The 21,222-nt window shown below is 60.3% G+C and overlaps 1 protein-coding gene across 3 annotated transcripts in view; it reads left to right on the plus strand.

Annotated features, from left to right (window-relative positions):
- BSN (bassoon presynaptic cytomatrix protein) overlaps positions 1 to 21,222 on the plus strand; it is a 95,367-nt gene that overhangs the window by 62,732 nt on the left and 11,413 nt on the right. For all 3 annotated transcript variants that reach the window (XR_006816474.1, XR_006816475.1, XM_045991472.1), the window contains 3 exons: positions 2,913 to 3,797; positions 11,127 to 11,573; positions 11,980 to 18,612. Coding sequence is in view for 1 of the 3 variants with exons in the window: in XM_045991472.1 (XP_045847428.1) it covers positions 2,913 to 3,797; positions 11,127 to 11,573; positions 11,980 to 18,612 (7,965 nt within the window). In the remaining 2 variants the exon portion in view is untranslated. The remainder of the gene's footprint in view (positions 1 to 2,912; positions 3,798 to 11,126; positions 11,574 to 11,979; positions 18,613 to 21,222) is intronic.

A 21,222-nucleotide genomic window follows, 5' to 3' on the forward strand; every position in this document is an offset into this window, starting at 1 on the left:
TTATTTTCTCCGAGGCTTTCTCTGTCCAAATGTAGACAGAGCTGCCTTGGGTCTCCAAAAACATCTTGGTGAGCTGACAGTTCCCAGCTGGGGCAGATGGCTTCGTATCCCAGTTTCTGAGGCATCACTCTTCTTAGTGTTTCTGGAACTGGGGTTGGTCTTGGAGGGCTTGGCCAGTAGTTTGCAGAGGGGACTTCTACCCCATGACTTGACCTGCAAGAGGCTGCTGGTCTTTGGAAGAAGCAGGAAGGCAGAAGGCACCAGGCTGTGGCTCAGGAGCTAGGCCAGGCTGGCCGGGCTCATTTCACCCATGACACCGCTTCCTTGCTGGTTAACCACAAGAGCATGTGGTTAAATTGTATCAGACCTTGATTTTCTCTACTGTGAAGACCAAAGGCAAGGCTGCCTGTGAATAGGCCATGTGTGGTGCTGGGCACGAGAGAGTGCTTGCCGGACCACGGACCGTGGTGTTCTACCCGCCTCCCTGGCCGCTCTTGCAAGGGGGGGGGCAAGACAGCCAAGGCTGGGCTCCCCAGCTGCCAAGTCAGCCAAAGCAGCAGCTGCGCGGCCCTGTGGCCTCAAGGCAGAGAGCAGGACCGCAGGCACCCCTAAGGCTGGACAGAGGCAGCTTTTTGCCTCAGGAACCAGATGGGACCTTTCCCTGGTGGCTGCCCCCCCCCCCACCCCGTGCTTTTGAAGGCTCTGGCTACAAGTGAAGATGGAGCAGCCTTGGCTTCGAGCCTCAGGTCTGGTTGAAAAGGAGGAGCCTCCTCACTGGGGCCCTGAGTCTCCAATCTCACAGCTTTGGCCTCGTGGGAACTGTGCCCCCTATTAATAGGGTGTTGGGATCGATCCCACTACAAGCCTCTCTGGAATGAGTCCGGCTCTGTGCCACACACACTGTCCTGAGAGCACCTCGATGTGCACTCACGAGCTGGGTGGGGTGACAGGAGACTACCTAGAGAAACATAGCGGTAGATACTTCGGGAAAGAACGAGCACTGTGACGAGAATAAAGTGGGTGATTAGCTACAGTGTGCCTGGGTGGTCTGTCCAGTTGTGTTGCCAGAGAGGGTCCTGAGGGGGAGACCTGAGGTCTGTGCAGCTAGCCAGCCTGGGGGCAGAGAAAACTGTGAGCTTAGAGGACTACTGGGCCGAACAGGAGGCCCAGTGTCTCTGTGGTGAGACTGCTAAGCAGGGATGGCAGGGAAGGAGGCCAGAGAGAGGGATGGGCTGGGCCATTAGGATTTCCCATAACAGGCATGGTGGGACTCCACTAAGGGATTTGAGCCCCTAAGTGATAGGCTCTGACCCGTACGTATTTTTCTTTTGGCAGAAAAAAAAATATCGTTGGTTCATGTAACTGGAAGTCCAGGGCTAGACTTAAGGCATAGCTGAAGCCAGGGAATGAAACAAAGTCATCAGATCTGCCCCCTTCTCCTAACCTCATCTCCACTTTTTTTTTTTTAAGATTTTATTTATTTATTTGAAAGAGATCACAAGTAGGCAGAGAGGCAGGCAGAGAGAGAGGGCGAAGCAGGCTCCCCACTGAGCAGAGAACCCAATTCGGGGCTCGATCCCAGGACCCTGGGACCATGACTTGAGCCGAAAGCAGAGGCCCCAACCCACTGAGCCACCCAGGCGCTCCTCGTCTCTACTTCTGAGTCTATTGATGTCATCCTTAGCATCTCTCCAGATGCTGGGAAAGAAGGCTATTGACTGACCCACACCCATGTTCTTCTCTGAGTAATCCCAAAGGCAAAAAGACTCCCTCTCCCTTGTTGTTCATTTACCAAGTAACATGGATCAGTCCTGTTTGCAGGGTCACACGGCCAGGTCCGCAGCCCTTGCTGAAACTGGTGACTGGCCCAAGCCAAGTCTCGCACTCATTTTATTCGGCGAGGCGTGGATGCAGAGAGGAAAGTCCGTGTCCCTCACAGGAATAGCAACACATGCTTGTTTGTTCTAGAGGCACAGACTATCCCATTTTCTTAAAAAAATGTGTCTTGCTTAAGAAAAAAAAAAGTCTTGGGACGCCTGGGTGGCTCAGTTGGTTAAGCGGCTGCCTTCGGCTCAGGTCATGATCCTAGCGTCCTGGGATCGAGTCCCACATCGGGCTCCTTGCTCGGCATGGAGCCTGCTTCGCCCTCTGCCTCTGCCTGCCACTCTGTCTGCCTGTGCTCTCTCTCTCTCTCTCTCTGACTAATAAATAAATAAAATCTTTAAAAAAAAAAAAAAGTCTTTTTCATTCTATTTACATCATCACTGACATGGCCTTACTTCGCTTTCCAGATTGTCCGCATCTGTCTTATGCCTTCTGCGATGCTCCAAGCTCCTCCAGGACAGGGCCATGGTTTCATTTATTTTCTGTGCCTCCCTCTCCCTCCTGTTACTTTTCATTTCTCTGTTCATTCTGCAAGTTTTTAATGGAACATCGATTGCCTACCAGGCACTGTACTAAGGCCATCCTTTCCGTCCTGGTTTATGTTTTTAAAAGATTAGGCTGGCTGCTGTGTGGAAATGGCCCAAAGAGGGCAACAGGGGAAGGAGAGAGACCAATTGGAGGCTTTGGGGGGTGTCATTGGTGGGGGAGGCCGTGGGGATGGAATGATGTACACAGATCAGACGTACAGCCTGCGGGCAGTTGGGGAGACCCCTGCACAGGGGGTTCTGGCAGGCAGCGGATTGGTGTTTGGGGGGTGGGGAGTGTGGGACTGCCACACTCTCTCTGCTCCAGGCACCTGGCAGCTCCCAGGGGTGGGGGCCGTGCCCTGGGTCCCTTTGGCCCAGAAACATCTGAGTGGACCTTGCCACTCCTGCCTGTGCTCGGAACTGACCCTGGCTGCTGTGGGATCTGAGCTGTGTGTACCACCAGTCCTGACCACCCTGTTGACCCTGTTGCTTCCTCCTCAGGTGAAGGAGTGGCTCTGTCTGAACTGCCAGATGCAGCGGGCTCTGGGAATGGACATGACCACGGCGCCTCGCTCCAAGAGCCAGCAGCAGCTGCACTCCCCAGCCCTGTCTCCTGCCCAGTCCCCAGCCAAACAGCCCCTGGGGAAGCCTGAGCAAGAGAGATCGCAGGGCCCAGGGGGACCACAGCCTGGCCCCCGCCAGGCTGAGACAGCCAGGGCCACCTCAGTGCCGGGGCCTGCCCAAGCAGCTGCCCCTCCGGAGGTGGGGAGGGCGTCTCCTCAGCCCTCTCTCCCCGTCAAGCCTTCAACAGCAGAGCCCAGGCCACCAGCAGGAGAGGCCCTGGCCAAAAGTGCCACCACAGTACCCTCGGGGCCTGGTGCTGCTGAGCAGACCCAGGAGGGCCTCACTGGGAAGCTCTTTGGCCTCGGCGCGTCCCTGCTGACCCAGGCAAGTACCCTCATGTCTGTGCAGCCTGAGGCTGAACCCCAGGGCCAGGCTGCCCCCAGCAAAGGGCCACCCAAGATCGTCTTCAGTGATGCCAGCAAGGAGGCTGGCCCGAGACCCCCAGGCTCAGGGCCTGGGCCTGGGCCGGCACCTGGAGCCAAAACTGAGCCTGGAGCTAGAACAGGTCCTGGGCCGGGGCCTGCAGCCCTGGCAAGAACTGGGGGAACAACCAGTCCAAAGCATGGCAGAGCGGAACACCAGGCGGCCACCAAGGCTACTGCCAAGCCAAAGACCACGCCGAAGGAAAGGGCCACCTGCCCACTGTGCCAAGCTGAGCTCAACGTGGGCAGCAAGGGCCCAGCCAACTACAACACCTGCACCACCTGCAAGCTCCAGGTGTGCAACCTGTGCGGCTTCGACCCAGCGCCCCACCTGGTAGAGGTAAGACAGTGGGAGCAAGCGTGTGCCCTTGGCCTCGGTGAGGGGCCAGGACCTGGAGTGAGGGGGGGCACGGGAGGCCTGGGAGCCAGAGAGGGCTGTAGAGAACTGGGTCTTCAGCCACTGCAAGGCTGTCCCGACACGGCCACAGGGGGGCTATGTGCCCTTTTCTGTCCCTGCCCCCGGCTTGTTGTTCCACTCAGAAAACTGACTGGCTCAGGGAATGGGGGAATGGTGCCTGCTGCTTCTGGCCGGCTGATTGGTGCCCTGGGGCACGTCCCAAGGGTCAATAGGCTTGGGAGACCGTGAACTGGCCGCCCCATTCCCAACTCTCATGGGCTTGGCCTGATGAAAGATGCTAATTTCCCCTGCTCAGGTAGGAAGAGCCTGAGGTCCCGTCCTGCCCTCAGTCTCTGACCCACCCAGGGCGCTGAAGGGCTGTTAGGCAGAGGGCTGTGCCCTGTTGCCTTGGCTCCAGCCCAGCCAGGAGGGATCCGCCCTCCATCGCCTCTTCTGAGGTCCTGGATGTTGATGTCCACTTGTCAAAGCCATCGTCTTTGGGCCACATACTTTCCTTTGGCTGGGCCTGGCTCTCCCAGGCGCTGCTTGCGGGGATGCTTAAGACGTTCTTCTTACCCATAGGGAAGTTTGAGGGAGTTCTGAGGCTGGGGCCTGTCTTCCTCCAGTCCTTGGTCCCAGGAAGGGCTCTGGGCACTGTGTAGAGCTGGATGGACAGGAACAGGGGGCCCAGTGTTCTCTCAAAGCTTTGAGCCCAGCCTGGCTGGCTCAGAAGGTGCAGAGGTTCCTGGGCAGAGCTGGACAAGCCTGGACCTGGGGGCTGCTTCTGCTCCTCCCCTCACGTACTCTGCCGTACAGGGACAAGATGAGAGATTGGCTCATCTTGACAGGCAGCTGCGTCCCAACTGTGTCCCCTCAGGAGATGGTCAAGCCAAAGCCTTTCTTCCTGCACATGGGCAGCCACCTGTGCCCTTGGGCTCCTAGGCTGAGGCATGCGTGGTCCATGGTGGGGCAGGAGAGCCTTGGGAGCTTGTTCTGACTTGCCTTGGGTCAGGCCTCCACGGGAGCAGCTCACTGTGATAGGGAAGACTGCTTTGGCTGTCAAAGGCCATATTTCCCAACACGCAGAAAGAGGCAGCTCTAATGAAGACAAGTGACCTCCTCAGATGACGACCCTGTGGCCCTCCAGGCCCCATACTGCCACCCTTTAAGCCCTAGATCCAGTAGCTCACTGGAGGACAGCTGGCCTGGCTAGCTGGGGTGGGGAGGCGGCACCCAGGAGTCACCCATGGGAGCCAGAGGAGCTCCCATCTGGAGATTGCCAGGCACATAGTCACTGCCACCTGATGCTGGGGCACCCTGGGGCACCCTTATGCTAAGGGACTGTGAGTCCTTTTGGACGGCGGAGCTGGCCCGGCCCGGAGGTCCCTCATCCCAGAGAGACCTCCTGGCCCACGTGTCCTCATTCAGCAGGACGTGCACAGAGGAAAGGGGAAAACTGCCTCTGCCCAGGAGTGTAACATTCCTGACAGCTCCTTTCAGCAGCCCCTGGGCTGGGCCAGAGGGAGCGCTGATTGTGCCTGAGCATGTCTCAGTCACGGGCTGACTCCGGGTGAGCACCTGGCTTCTGATCCGAGCCGCTCACCAGCTGCTTCGGTGTCCCCTTCCCGGACTCTGGAGCTTCTCCTTCTTGATAGCCCATGTCACCCCCTGCCCCAGGTTATTTTTCCGGAGGAAATTTCAGAGGGAAACGGGATCTAGTTGTACTGCTTCCTTCTTTGTGTGCTCTGGATGCCCTGTCTAGAAAGAAGGTAAAAGGTTTTGCAGCTCCGAGATGTTGAGGAAAACTGTCGTGTGTGTCCTGCTGTCTCCATGTCCTGTGCCACTGCCTCCTCCTTGGCCAGAACCACCCTTGCCCCCGCAGCATCTGATGGGTTCCATGAGCCTGACAGGGGAGCTGCTGGGGGTTCTGGTCCTAGCTTCTCCCCACCCCGAGGCCGCTGCTTCCTTGCCTTTTGCTCCAAACAACAGTCAGGGTAGCCCAACTTCTGTGACTCCTTTCTCCTCATGGCTCTGCTTGGTTTTCTTTGTTTTGTTTTTTGTTTAGTAGGCTCCATACGCAGCATGGAGCCTAGCTCCAAACCCAATGCAGGGCTTGAACTCACGACCTTGAGATCGTGACCTGAGCTGAGACCAAGAGTCGGACACATTACCACCTGAGCCGTGCAGGCGCCCCATGGCTCTGCTTGTTAATGCTGTTCTCCAGGGGACCCCTGGGGAAGGGGTGGGTGGGCAGCCATGACACCTCCCTCCCGTGGTTCCCACCAGCATTGTTGCTTTTCTTCACTGTAACCAGGCCACGGGCCGTCTTTGATCTCCCCTCAGCAAATGGCCATTTGACATTCAGAGAAGTTGTGTGCTTCCCTATGACCTACATTGTGTGTTTTGGTTAGAGGCTCCCGATTTCTCAGCAGGTGTCCTGGACACTTCGAGCCTTGGGAGTGAGGTGGCAGGCCAGCAGGTAGGAGTGGGTCTGCCCTGGCTGTGTCTCCCACACCTGGCTCACCGAGGCCGGCCTGCCAGGCTCGGGATGACTGTGCTGTCTCTGGGCTGAGTGTGAGGCAGAGGGACCCGTGTCTGCATGTAGGCTGGGAGCTTGAGGGAGGGATGGACCAGGGAAGCCCCACGGCCAGCTCCCCACTGGCCTATTAGACCGGCTCTGGCTCCACCCGAGACCGGAGCCAACTCTCCGGGCTGTGGGGCTGGGAATTTTCTTCAACATCTCAGAGCCGTAAAACATTTTACCTTCTTTCTAGACAGGAAGTCCAACCACACAATGAAGGAAGCAGTAGAACCAGATTCCTTTCCCTCTTAAATTTCCTCTGGGGGGAGGGCGCCTGGGTGGCTCAGTGGTTTAAGCCGCTGCCTTCGGCTCGGGTCATGATCTCAGGGTCCTGGGATCGAGTCCCACGTCGGGCTCTCTGCACTGAGGGGAGCCTGCTTCCCTCTCACTCTCTCTGCCTGCCTCTCTGCCTACTTGTGATCTCTCTCTGTCAAAATTAATAAATAAAAATCTTAAAAAAAAAAAAATTCCTCTGGGGGGAAAAAAAATAACCAGAGTGCTATTTAGTGAGTCATTTCATAATTAAGAGTTGTTGATTCCAAATTTTTTACCTATTTATCTTTCTGAAGGATAATAGTACCCTCTGACTTAATTTTTAATTGGCTTTCAGTTAAAAATAGAGTTTGTGAAGAAATTAGTGGAATTGGAAATGTTATAGTAACACCGCCAGTTTCTGATCTTACTATAATTGCCAAAATGCCAGCCATGCCCTTGAGAAGTTGGGCCTCCCTGGGCAAAGGGCCTGGCGCCTGTGATAAGCAGGGCTGGCCTGGGCTCACATGAGGCAGGGCTGAGGCGAGGGTGTCAGGCGAGAGGCCAGCAGCTGCCTCCAGGGACCGTGATCTCAGGAGCCCTGTCTCCTCCCTGTGGCATGGAGGTTTCTGGGAAAACCAGCGGAGACGCCATACTTCACTCACATACTTAGGCAACGCTGAGCACACAGTCAGGAAATTGGAACCAGAGTGTCCTGACAGACAGTCTCCGTGCGGGGAAGAAGGAGTCCCCGTCGGCCCCCAACCCTCTGGGTGTGAATCAACACTGTGGCCAGTGCAAGACCCTAGTCTCATGAGGGAGGCCCCATGGGAATGGACATGAGGAGAGCACAGCCCCGCCAGAAAGGCTCCCGCTGGGGATGTCAGGGAGGGTTCCTCTTCTTGGAGGAGAGGCCCAGATAGGAGAAGCTTAAGCGTGTCCCGGTATAGGGAGGGGCAGGGTCACAGCATCAGGAGAACAGTAGCACTGGGGACGGTCGTGCCCGTAGTCCGGGGGCTGAGTCTTGGACTCTTTACCTCTGGGCCCCCCTTCTCTGGGTTTCTTGCCTGCTGCCTGTTGTCTGGTGGTGAGACTGGAAATGGGGATACGTTGGGCCCCACAGCTGTCCGGGCGTTTGGTCAGGCTGGTGTCACTGTAATCAGACTGACACAGGCCAGCTCCACATACCCAGGTTGTGTCCTGCGGGGTCATTCAGACCATGGCAGGAGGTGCAAGGAGGGTGCCCAACGTCCATTGCCGCCTCACTGGGCAACCTTGGCCTTGAGGCACAGTAGCCAGTGGTCCTGGAAGGCAGCAGGGCTTGTCGGCCTGTGGGGTATGCCAGGAACTCTCAGACAACTCGCTTCCCCTTCCTCACCCTTACCCCACCTCCCACCATGAGGTGGTGATTACCCTGGGGGCTACCTTCCTGCCCCCAGAAAGGAACTGGGCAGAGGGAGACAAGGGGTTCGTGGCCATCAAGCCTCCCACTGTCTATTCCCAGGTTCCAGGTCATCCCCTAACCACTTGCCAAGGGGGACAGGCAAAGGAGAAGCGGGCAGCAGCTCCCTGAAGGTTGGAGCTGGGTGGCACTGGGACAGAAGAGTATAGGAGAAGGTGTGCAAGTGAATGAATGAATAGGGAATAGACCCTAAAGGGGAGAGTGACTGAACAAATGAATGAGTGGAATAGTGAAATGAATGGGTAGGGCGGAGTGGGGCGGGTATGCTATAGGGGGCAGAGGTGAGAGCGGAGTGAGAAAAGAAATCAGGACCTCTATTCCCACCTCTTAACCCATCCCCATTCCCCGGAAGACTCAGGTCTGCGGCCAAGGCTCCTCAGGCCCCTCCAGCCCCCAGCGCTCTGCACCCAGAGAGCTGCCGCAGGGCCTCCAGCAGCCAGGTCGGGTGTTTATTTTTAGCCCTTACCTCCCATGCCTCCCCCTGCCTGCCTTCCCTCCCTTCCCGGCCAACTGCTATAGCAGAGCCAGGAGCAACAGGGCCAACCGGGCAGCCCTTCCTGCAGCCTGGCAGCCTCCGTGAATAGCATGGGGAAGAACAAAACCCTGGGGAGCGTGTGACCACAAGGGCCCTGCTCTGCTGAGGGCTGGGCTTCTGGGCTTAGGTGAGCAGGCTGTGCTCTGAGCCCCCGGCCTGAGGTCTATCTCCTCCATTCAGACCATCCTTCCAAGGTGCCCTTGCTTCACTGGGGACTGTTGTGTCTGAGGCGGGGTCTGCAGGCCAGTAGGGGGCAGAGGTTGCAAAGCCACCAGGGTGAGCCAGGGCAAATGACCCAACCTCGAGAGGCTGAGCCTGGAATGGCCGTGTGCAGGGACCCAGAGTGGAATCAGGACGGTGTTGTCATAGGCCGCCCCCATTTCCCCTGGTCTGGCCCAGATCCTAACCCCACCTTGCTGATCCTGAGGCTTTTCTCATTTCCAGAATTCACTTGGCTTCTGCCTATACCCCTCTTACCTTGCCAGGGTCTCTTTGTCCTCTCACAGTCCTCTCACCCAGAGGGATTTCCACTGTGTCCCCAGCGCACGTCAGAGGCACACGGGCAGGATTTCAGGCTCAGGCTCTGCTTCCATGCCCTGTCTCTCTCAGGGCCTGGGCTCAGCCTGTCTAGCATTCTCCCCAGACACGCCTAGGGGTGACCAAGCCAAGTGATTCCAACACCCATTGCTTCCTAGGGGTTTGTGTCAGGGGTACACAGAGGATCAGATAAGGTGCCCAGGGGTCAGTAGTGGGGTGAAGGCCGGCCCTGCAGGGAACAGGGTGAGTACACATAGGACTTGTGAAGGGTCACCTTCCATCGCTGGGTCCCTCTGCTCAGGACCCATGCAGGGGAGGTCCTCAGGGCAGAGTTGCAGCTCCAGTCCAGGGAATGATCTCCAGGCCCAGAGCAGCAAGGCCGTGAAGCAGGCCTATCCCTCAACATACGCCAGGGGCCTCCCACCTGTGTGGCCTGGCCTCTGCTGGGACCCAGGCCAGAGATGTGATATGTAGCCCTGTGGGCAGGAAACTAGGGCAGAATGATTGACGTGGCCTCTGCCACAGTGGCCTGAGGATGCCAGGCTGAGGGCAGGCACTCTATGGAGCATCATGCTTCCAAGGATCTGTCAACTGGGCTAGGGTCTGACATGGGCTCGGAGCAGTGTGCGAGGTCAGGGTACTGAGGCTGCTTGCCCACTTTGGGCTGGCGAGGGCCAAGGCCCACCTCCTTGCCCTGTCTCCTGGCTCTGTGGTCCTGTGGTTCTGTGTCTTGTGGTTCTCCTTAATGGCCCAGCCTAGTGGCCATGCTGCTGGTGGGAGCCTAAGTGTCTGGCCATGTGAGATGAGCACCAGCAGGAAGGTCAGAGCCTCCACGTCTCTGCTCCCTCCTCTAGGGCGAGAGCAGGCACGGACATGTGGTTACTCTCTCTCCTACCTCACCCCTCTCTGGGCCATGACAGGGCCTCCGGTCTTGGCAAGAAGGAGTCCTGACTCTGGAGGAAGTTTCTAGGAGACATGCCCCTATCAGCCTCTGACCAGCTACAGAAATCCCCCCTTAGGGCCTGGGATGCTCAGACCTCACCCCTGTGCAGACAGCTGGAGCGGGGGGAATCAGACTGGGTTTCTGGCATTCTAGGAACTTCACCACTATATCTGTGTCACGCTTGGATGACCGGTTTGGGGCTGTGGACTCCAGAAATGCTTCCTGCCAGCAACCTCAGTGTCCGTCTTTGTCCTGGCTACATCTCCAGCTCCCAGCCCTGAGCCTGACGGAGGGGATGACCCTGAGGGTGGTGGACGGATGGCTAAGGGTTTGGTCCCCACCCAGCTCTAGAGGAAGCAGGGCCCCTGGCCTGCGTGTGGGCACACACAGTCCCCACCGAAGGAATAGTCCTGAGCCCTGTGGGCAGGAGGAGGCTTCCACTTGAGGGTTTTTGTTGACTTTGGACAGGGAGACTTGGGCTGGGGGGGGGCGGGGGAAGAGGGACTTACTCAGCCCCATCCTCCCAGCAGGGATTCTTCCAGACAGCCTCCCCTGGCCCCAGGAGTCTGCAGCCCTTACTTGGGAAGGGTATGGGGAAGGTTGGTGTCTGGGGCCACTCCTGGTTTCAGGGCCTCTGGACTGTTAGACTCTGCACCAGCTCCCCCCTTCCCCAGACTCACATGCTGCCTGTAGCCTCCCCTCCCCGGCTGGTCTCCTTTTCTGGCCAGGTGAGAAAGTTCTCTACAGGGTGAGGAAGGGACCCCTCTTCTTGGTTTATCATTTGAACTCTGAAGGATGGTGAGGTCTGTCATGTGGGGTCTTTTTCTCCTTGTGCCTTCGGGGTCATGCTTTAGAAGACGTTCTCTAGCTTACGGTTACAGAAATAGTCATGGAAACATTCTTTGAGCACTTAAGGGTCCTTGTGATTTTCATCAACCCCTTCCCTTTCCATGTCCTTACAGAAAACCGAGTGGCTCTGTCTGAACTGCCAAACTAAGCGACTGCTGGAAGGCAGCCTGGGGGAGCCGACCCCCCTGCCGCTGCCCGCCTCCCAACAGCCCCCCGCAGGGGCCCCTCTCCGGGTGACGGGAGCAGCCCCTCTAAAGCAGAAAGGGCCACAAGGACCAGGCCAGCCATCAGGCCCCCCGCCTGCCAAGGCCAGTCCCCTGTCCGCCAAGGCCAGCCCCCAGGCCAAGCCCGTCAGGGCTTCTGAACCCGGCAAGACCCTGAGCGGTGCCCAGGAAAAGAAGACAGGAATCCCAGCTAAAGCTGAGCCTGGGCCAAAACCCCCTCCGGAGACTACCCTGCCCCCTGGGACTCCCAAAGGAAAGACAGTGCCCCGGAGGACTGAACCTGCCACCCCTGTCGTCAAGGCCGTTCCAGAAGCCCCCAAGGCTGGGGAGTCAGAGGTCAGTCCCACTCACTTCCTGGAGACCCTAGCTCTCAGGTGGGCTAGTCTAGGGAAGGGCTTGGTTCTCTGGGATGTAGGCCTGGTGCAGGCCCCTTGGGGCCGTGGAGGAGGTAAGGGATGCCTGGATGAGGCCCTGATGGGCCTGGAGCCTGTGAGTTCTAGGCTAGTCCTGTGTCTGACACGTAGTCAATGCTCTGGTGGGTTTTACTACCATTCGACCTCATAAAGTTGCTCTTTGAGAACCTATGACTGCTTGGGGTTCCCAAGGCCAGACACATGGAGGATGGTGGGCCATGGTGCCCAGGCTGGAGGGCCCCTTCCTCGGGGTGGACAGAGAGGGCCGGGCTTCCCCAGCGAGCCGTTTGCCACAGTGAGTCAAGAGTCTGCTTCTCACCCTGCTGCAGGAGCTGGCGGGCAAGCCGTACTCTCAGGACCTGTCTCGGAGCCCACAGAGCCTCAGTGACACAGGCTACTCCTCGGATGGTGTCTCCAGCTCCCAGAGCGAGATCACAGGCGTCGTACAGCAGGAGGTGGAGCAGCTGGACAGCGCAGGGGTGACGGGGCCTCGCCCGCCCAGCCCCTCCGAGCTCCACAAGGTGGGCAGTAGCATGCAGCCCTCACTGGAGGCCCAGGGCCCAGCCCGCCGCGCCGAGCCAAGCAAGCCGCCCAGGAGCGGTGGTGGCGAGCAGAAGCGGAGGCCCCACTCCTTGTCCATCATGCGGGAGGCCTATGACTCTGATGAGGAGCTGGAGGAAATCCTGGAGGAGGAGGAAGACTCCCTGGAGTGGGGGCCCCAGAGGGAGCAGCCGGACACAGCTGAGTCCTCGGACGACTTTGGCAGCCAGCTGAGACACGACTACGTGGAGGACAGCAGTGAGGGTGGCTTGTCCCCTCTCCCACCCCAGCCCCCAGCCCGGGCAGCAGAACTGACTGACGAGGAGTTCATGCGTCGGCAGATCCTGGAGATGAGCGCTGAGGAAGACAACCTGGAGGAGGAAGACGCCGCCCCCTCTGGGCATGGCCCGGCCAAACATGGCGCCCAGAGGGGCGGCCCCAGGCCGCGGACGGAGCCCAGCCAAGACCAGGGGGCTCTGCCCAAGAGGCGGCTGCCGCATAATGCCACAACGGGCTACGAGGAGCTGCTCTCTGAGGGAGGCCCAGCGGAGGCCGGCGATGGCACTGGGGCCCTGCAGGGGGGGCTGCGCCGCTTCAAGACCATCGAACTCAACAGCACGGGCAGCTACAGCCACGAGCTGGACCTGGACCAGGGCCCTGACCCCGGCCTAGAGCGGGAGCCTGAGCTGGAGATGGAGAGCCTGACGGGCTCGCCAGAGGACCGCTCCCGCGGGGAGCACTCCTCCACGCTGCCGGCCTCCACGCCCAGCTACACTTCGGGCACCTCTCCCACCTCCCTGTCCTCGCTGGAGGAGGACAGCGACAGCAGCCCCAGCCGCCGGCAGCGGCTGGAGGAAGCCAAGCAGCAGCGCAAGGCCCGGCACCGCTCCCACGGGCCCCTGCTGCCCACCATCGAGGACTCCTCGGAGGAGGAGGAGCTGCGGGAGGAGGAGGAGCTCCTGCGAGAGCAGGAGAAGATGCGGGAGGTGGAGCAGCAGCGCATCCGCAGCACGGCCCGCAAGACCCGGCGGGACAAGGAGGAGCTACGGGCCCAGCGGCGGCGGGAGCGCTCCAAGACGCCCCCGAGCAACCTGTCCCCTATCGAGGATGCCTCCCCGACGGAGGAGCTGAGGCAGGCGGCCGAGATGGAGGAGCTCCACCGCTCCTCCTGCTCTGAGTACTCGCCCTCCCCCTCCCTGGACTCAGAGGCCGAAGCCCTGGACGGCGGCCCCACCCGGCTCTACAAGTCTGGCAGCGAGTACAACCTGCCCACCTTCATGTCCCTCTACTCGCCAACGGAGGCGCCCGCGGGCAGCTCGGCCCCTCCCAGCTCCGGCCGGCCGCTCAAGAGTGCAGAGGAGGCCTACGAGGAGATGATGCGTAAGGCCGAGCTGCTCCAGCGACAGCAGGGGCAGGCGGCGGGCGGCCCCTCTCAGCCCGGCGGCCCGCGGAGCCAGGGCACCTTTGAGTACCAGGACACCCCCGACCAAGACTATGGCCGCGCCGCACAGCCTGCCTCCGAGGGCCCGGCGGCCAGCCTGGGGGCGGCCGTGTACGAGGAGATCCTGCAGACATCGCAGAACATTGCCCGCATGCGGCAGGCCTCCTCCCGGGACCTGGCCTTTGCAGAGGACAAGAAGAAAGAGAAGCAGTTTCTGAATGCCGACAGCGCATACATGGACCCAATGAAGCAAAATGGTGGGCCGCTCACCCCTGGCACCAGCCCCACCCAGCTCGCGGCCCCCGTGTCCTTCTCCGGCTCCACCTCCTCAGACAGTAGTGGCGGCCGTGTCATTCCTGATGTCCGTGTGACTCAGCATTTTGCAAAGGAGCCACAGGACCCCCTCAAGCTTCACAGCTCCCCTGTGTCCCCTGGCTCTGCCTCCAAGGAGGTAGGCGTGTCCTTCTCCCAGGGCCCTGGCGTCCCAGCCACCACGGCCGTGGCTCCCTGTCCAGCCGGCCTGCCACGAGGTTATATGACTCCCACCTCCCCAGCAGGCTCTGAGCGCAGCCCTTCACCATCTTCTGTAGGCCACAGCTATGGACAGAGCCCAGCCACTGCAAACTACGGGTCCCAAACTGAGGAACTACCCCAGGCCCTCAGCGGCCCCACCGTCAGTGGACGGGCTGTCAGAGACAAGCCCCTGAGCATGAGTGATGGGGAGGGCGGCCCTCACAAGGCCTCCCGGGGGTATTCCTACTTCACTGGCTCCAGCCCACCTCTCTCTCCATCTTCTCCCTCAGAGAGTCCCACATTCTCCCCTGGCAAGCTGGGGCCAAGGGCCACAGCCGAGTTCTCTACACAGACGCCAAGCCCGACCCCCGCCTCGGACATGCCTCGGACCCCTGGGGCCCCAAGCCCGGCACCCATGGTGGCTCAGGGCACACAAACGCCACACCGACCCAGCACCCCTCGCCTGGTCTGGCAGCAGTCCTCTCAGGAGGCCCCCTTTATGGTCATCACCCTGGCATCAGATGCCTCCAGCCAGACCAGGATGGTGCATGCCAGTGCCTCCACCTCCCCAGTCTGTTCGCCCACCGACACCCAGCCCACTGCCCACAGCTACAGCCAGACGACACCTCCAAGTGCGTCCCAGCTGCCCCCAGAGCCACCTGGGCCACCCGGCTTCCCACGGGCACCCAGTGCTGGTACGGAGGGGCCCTTGGCAGTATATGGGTGGGGCGCCCTCCCTGCTGAGAACATCTCCTTGTGCCGGATCTCCTCTGTCCCCGGGACGTCTAGGGTGGAGCCAGGCCCCCAGCCTTCGGGCAGTGCCGTGGTAGATCTCCGCACAGCTGTCAAGCCCACGCCCATCATCCTTACTGACCAGGGCATGGACCTGACCTCTCTTGCCGTGGAAGCAAGGAAGTATGGGCTTGCCCTGGATCCAATCCCAGGACGGCAGTCAACTGCCGTGCAGCCTTTGGTCATCAACCTCAACGCCCAGGAGCAGACCCATGCCTTCCTCAGCACCTCCACCACCGTGAGCATCACCATGGCCTCCTCTGTGCTCATGGCTCAGCAAAAGCAGCCTGTGGTCTATGGAGACCCCTTTCAGAGCCGGCTTGACTTTGGCCAGGGTGCGGGCAGCCCCATATGTCTGGCCCAGGTCAAGCAGGTAGAACAGGCCGTCCAGACGGCCCCATACCGAGGCGGGCCCCGTGGAAGACCTAGGGAGGCCAAGTTTGCCAGGTATAACCTGCCCAACCAGGTAGCACCTCTGGCCAGAAGGGACGTTTTAATCACTCAGATGGGCACTGCCCAGAGTGTTGGCCTCAAGTCAGGTCCCATGCCAGAGCCTGGCACTGACCCCCACCGGGCTGCCCCCACGGAGCTGCGGTCACACGCTCTGCCCGGTGCCAGGAAGCCGCACACAGTGGTGGTGCAGATGGGAGAGGGCACGGCAGGCACTGTGACCACACTGCTCCCCGAGGAGCCTGCAGGTGCCTTGGACCTGACTGGGATGAGGCCTGAGAGCCAGATGGCGTGCTGTGACATGGTCTACAAGTTCCCCTTTGGCAGTAGCTGCACAGGCACCTTCCACCCCGCCCCCAGCGCCCCTGAGAAGAGTGTGGCTGACATCGCCCCACCCGGCCAGAGCGGCGGCCCCTTCTACAGTCCCCGGGACCCGGAGCCTCCCGAGCCCCCCACCTACCGGGCACAGGGTGTAGCGGGGCCCAGGCCCCATGAGGAGCAGAGGCCCTACCCACAGGGCCTCCCCGGCAGGCTCTACTCCTCCATGTCTGACACCAATCTGGCTGAGGCGGGCCTCAACTACCATGCACACAGAATGGGGCAGCTCTTCCCGGGCCCCGGACGAGACTCTGCTGTGGACCTCAGCTCTCTGAAGCATTCCTACAGCCTGGGCTTTGTGGACGGACGCTACCTGGGGCAGGGCTTGCAGTACGGCTCGTACACAGACCTGCGTCATCCCACAGACGTTCTGACTCACCCACTTCCTATGCGCCGCTACAGTTCGGTGTCGAACATCTACTCAGACCACAGGTATGGCCCACGGGGAGATGCCGCTGGCTTCCAGGAGGCCAGCCTGGCCCAGTACAGTGCCACCACTGCCCGAGAGATCAGCCGCATGTGCGCGGCCCTCAACTCCATGGACCAGTATGGAGGGCGGCACGGCGGTGGTGGCGGCGGTGGCCCTGACCTCATGCAGTATCAGCCCCAGCCCGGGCCTGGGCTCAGCGCCCCGCAGGGTCTGGCTCCCCTCAGACCCAGCCTCCTTGGGAACCCCACCTTCCCGGAGGGCCACCCAAGTCCTGGGAGCCTGGCCCAGTATCGGCCTGCGGTAGGCCAGGGAACAGCAGTCAGACAGCTGCTGCCGTCCACAGCCACCGTGCGCGCCGCCGACGGCATGATCTACTCAACTATCAACACTCCCATTGCTGCAACACTGCCCATAACCACTCAGCCCGCCTCAGTCCTGCGGCCCATGGTGCGCCGTGGCATGTACAGGCCTTACGTGTCCGGCGGAGTCACCGCTGTGCCACTCACCAGCCTGACACGCATGCCCGTGATCGCCCCCCGGATACCTCTTGGGCCCACCGGGGTGTACCGATATCCCGCACCAAGCAGATTCCCTGCTGCTTCCAGTGTTCCACCTGCTGAAGGGCCTGTCTACCTGGGGAAACCCGCGGCTGCCAAGGCCCCAGGGGCTGGGGGCACACCCAGGCCAGAGCTGCCTGCAGGGGTGGCTCGGGAAGAGCCCCTTTCCATGGCTACCCCGGTCGCCGCCAAGGAGGCCCTCGCAGCCCCAGCCCCAGTTCCGGCCCCGCTGGCCACCCAGAAGCCACCCGGAGATGCTGCTCCTGGGGGCGGCATTGGGGCCCCCAGCCGGCCCGGGCTGGAGAAGGAGGATGCCGTGCAGGAGGAGCGGCAGCGGAAGCAGCAGGAGCAGCTGCTCCAGCTGGAGCGCGAGCGCGTGGAGTTGGAGAAGCTGCGGCAGCTGCGGCTGCAGGAGGAGCTGGAGCGGGAACGCGTGGAGCTGCAGCGGCACCGTGAGGAAGAGCAGCTGCTGGTGCAGCGGGAGCTGCAGGAGCTGCAGACCATCAAGCACCACGTGCTGCAGCAGCAACAGGAGGAGCGGCAGGCTCAGTTCGCGCTGCAGCGGGAGCAGCTGGCACAGCAGCGCCTGCAGCTGGAGCAGATCCAGCAGCTGCAGCAGCAGCTGCAGCAGCAGCTAGAGGAACAGAAGCAGCGGCAGAAGGCCCCCTTCCCTGTCGCCTGCGAGGCACCGGGCCGAGGGCCTCCCCCCGCGGCTCCGGAGCTGGCTCAGAATGGCCAGTACTGGCCACCTCTGAGCCACACAGCCTTCATCGCCGTGGCAGGGCCAGAGGGGCCCGGGCTGCATCGGGGCCTCCCCAGCTCCGCCTCGGACATGTCGCTGCAGACTGAGGAGCCGTGGGAGGCGGGCCGCGGCGGCATCAAGAAGCGGCACTCTATGCCTCGCCTGCGGGATGCCTGCGAGCAGGAGTCGGGCCCTGAGCCCTGCACGGTCAGGAGGATCGCAGACAGCAGTGTGCAGACGGACGATGAGGAGGGGGAAGGCCGCTACCTCTTGACCCGGCGGCGCCGGGCGCGGCGGAGCGCCGACTGCAGTGTGCAGACTGATGACGAGGACAGCGCTGAGTGGGAGCAGCCCGTGCGCCGACGCCGGTCCCGACTTTCCCGCCATTCGGACTCGGGCTCCGATAGCAAGCATGATGCTTCTGCCTCACCATCCCCTGCCGCTGCCACCGCCAGGGCCATGAGCAGCGTGGGCATCCAGACCATCAGTGACTGCTCCGTGCAGACGGAGCCTGACCAGCTGCCCAGGGTCTCTCCGGCCATCCACATCACGGCCGTGACCGACCCCAAGGTGGAGATCGTACGGTACATCTCGGCGCCAGAGAAGACAGGGCGCGGGGAGAGCCTGGCCTGCCAGACAGAGCCCGAAGGGCAGCCCCAGGGTGTGGCTGGGCCCCAGCTTGTAGGGCCAACCGCCATCAGCCCCTACCTGCCCGGCATCCAGATCGTCACCCCGGGGCCCCTGGGCAGATTCGAAAAAAAGAAGCCGGATCCCCTGGAGATTGGCTACCAGGCCCAGCTGCCCCCGGAGTCCTTGTCACAGCTTGTGAGCCGCCAGCCTCCCAAGTCCCCTCAGGTTCTCTACTCACCGGTCTCACCCCTGTCCCCCCACCGGCTCCTGGACACCTCCTTTGCTTCCAGTGAGAGGCTGAACAAGGCTCACGTGAGTCCCCAGAAGCACTTCACGGCTGACAGTGCTCTCCGCCAGCAGACGCTGCCTCGCCCCATGAAGACCCTGCAGCGGTCCTTGTCCGACCCTAAGCCCCTCAGCCCCACCGCCGAGGAGTCTGCCAAAGAGAGGTTCTCCCTCTACCAGCACCAGGGGGGACTGGGTAGCCAGGTATGGGCACAGGGGCTGGTCCAGGGTGGGACAGGGGTCTCTGTCTAGCCTGAGGGCCCCACAGGGAGGGGTACTCCTGGGGGGGGGGGGCGGTGGAGTCACCTCCAGCTCCAGAGGCCCAGAGGAAGGAGTTGAGGATGAGGACTGGACCTTCCTCGGTGCACACCTGGTGGAGAGGGTAGCCCGGCAAAGACAGTTGGGCAAATACACACTCGCACCCTGCCCCCACAGCCACCCATTCAGATGCCACTGGAAACCTCAGCCTTCCCTCAGCACTGCCTCCCGGTCCAGCCCCTAGCACCTCCCTCCCCAGACCAGGCCCCTCCCCTTCCTAACCTCCACTGTGGATGTGGCCTTAGAAAATCAGCAACCCTGACCCAGCCGGGCTGCTCCCTACTACCCAGCCCCGTCCTGGCTGCCACGGCCCCACAGGAAGCCCAAGCCCCGGGCCTGGCTTTCAAGGTCTATCCCAACAGGCTGCAGCGTGCTCTTGGTCTTCTCTTGTCCCCTGCCCCTCTATGGCCCTCAGTAAATCTGCTTACACTCCTGTCTGCTCCTTGCAAAGAGTGCCCTGGGACTGGGCAAGGTGCACGGGCCTAATGCCAAGGATTTGGGGTGCCAGGCTGAGGAATGTGGGCTTTTTTTGTAGGCCCTTGGAGCCTCTGCAGCTTTCAGGCAGGTGAGAGAGGGCAAGATGGGTATTTTTTTTAAAAAAGATTTTATCTATTTCTTTGAGAGAGAGTAGGAGTGGGGAGTAGGGGCAGAGGGAGAGGGAGAAACAGACTCTTCACTGAGCAGGGAGCCCTATGTGGGGCTCCATCCCAGGATCCCGAGATGAAGACCTGAGTCGAAGGCAGATGCTTAACCGACTGAGCGGACCACTCAGGTGTCCCAAGATGGGTATTTTAGAAAGCTTCCTGGGCAGAATGTGGGCAGATGGCTGAAAAACCGCACGATGGCCCTGGGGGAAAAGGGTGGAACTGGAGGCATCAGTGAGGTATGTCTACCTGTTTCCTGGGTGTCATGCAGAGAGGAGAGGGTGGGGCCTCGAGGTGGCATCCTGGAGGGGATGAGCTTACGTAGTGGAGAGCCCTGGGGTGTGCAGGCCAGAGAGCACGGTGATGGAATCAGGAGTCAGGGTGCCTCACCTATGTGGTGCCTCACACTCGTGGTGTGCAACCAAAATAACAAAACGTGAACAATAGAGTGAATAGTTCAAAAAGTAAAATTTATAGGGGCGCCTGGGAGGCTGAGTCAGTTAATCATCCCAACTGTTGATCTCAGCTCAGGTCTTGATCTCAGGGTTGTGAGTTCAAGCCCCACAGTGGGTTCCATGTCCAAAGTGAAATTTGTTTCTTTATTCATTTTTAAAGATTTTATTTATTTATTTGGCAGAGAGAGAGCATAAGCAGAGGCAACAGCAGGCAGAGGGAGAGGGAGAAGCAGGCTCCCCGGTGAGCAGGGAGCCCGACGTGGAGCTTGATCCCAGGACCCCGGGATCATGACCTGAGCCAAAGGCAGACACTTAACTGAACTGAGCTACCCAGGCTCCCCATGAAATTTATCATTAAAGGTCTACCCATTGTTCTAAGTTCTGGGACACACTATCATTTCCTTTATGATGACATATGGTGAGAGTGGGCCAGAGATTTTTTTTTTAATTTTTTATTTTATTTTTTATTTTTTAAAGATTTTATTTATTTGTCAGAGAGAGAGAGAGGAGCGAGAGTGAGCACAAGCAGACAGAGTGGCAGGCAGAGGCAGAGGGAGAAGCAGGCTCCCCGCCGAGCAAGGAGCCCAATGTGGGACTCGATCCCAAGACGCCGGGATCATGACCTGAGCCGAAGGCAGCTGCTTAACCAACTGAGCCACCCAGGTGTCCCGGGTCAGAGATTTTTATGTAGTTTCTTGGCAAGGTGAAAAGTAAGAAGCCCGATGTCAGGCCCTGGTATATTTTGGGGACTTGGGTGGTTCATGAAAACACAAAGGCCTAGGGCACTCTGGGAAGGCTCAGAGCTACAGACAAAGGCCCCAGTGTAAACTTTCCAGCAACGTGGACCTTCAGGCAATGTGGAACATCAGGGCAGGCAAGGAGAGCTGGAGGGTGGGGGGACAGCTGCATTAGAGAGCCTGGACCAGGAAGCCATGCAACCAGAGATAGAGCCGGAGAGGCCCTAAAGGGGAGCTGGTAGCCCCAGAGAGTGGGGGGCTCATGGGGATGTGGAACGAACTGGGGACCAGGCAGAGAGCATAGTACAGAGGGTTTGGCAGATGGTGGCACAGGGCAGCTGGGTGGATGGGTCATTTAGAAGAGGAGTACGGCAGGAGGCAGGAAAAGACCCAGAGCCTACAGTAACTGACATACAGTCAGCATGTGCCCCTTCCCATGATCCTCTAGGGAGCCCGCTGGGCACCCAGGAGCCACTCCATTTCTGTCCATGGCCCTCCACTTGCCCTTGGTCCCTACCAGCTGCTAGACCTAACCCCAGAGTCAGACTGTACCCTTCTCACCCCAGGACACTCCGTGGGAGACAGAGAGTGGCCAGCCCCCAGGACACCAGGGCAGGGATTCTCAGAGCCCTTGTGTGCTAGAAGTTCTCGGAGGCAGGC

This window comes from Meles meles, chromosome 20 (genome assembly GCF_922984935.1).
Source record: "Meles meles chromosome 20, mMelMel3.1 paternal haplotype, whole genome shotgun sequence".
Taxonomy (NCBI): domain Eukaryota; kingdom Metazoa; phylum Chordata; class Mammalia; order Carnivora; family Mustelidae; genus Meles; species Meles meles.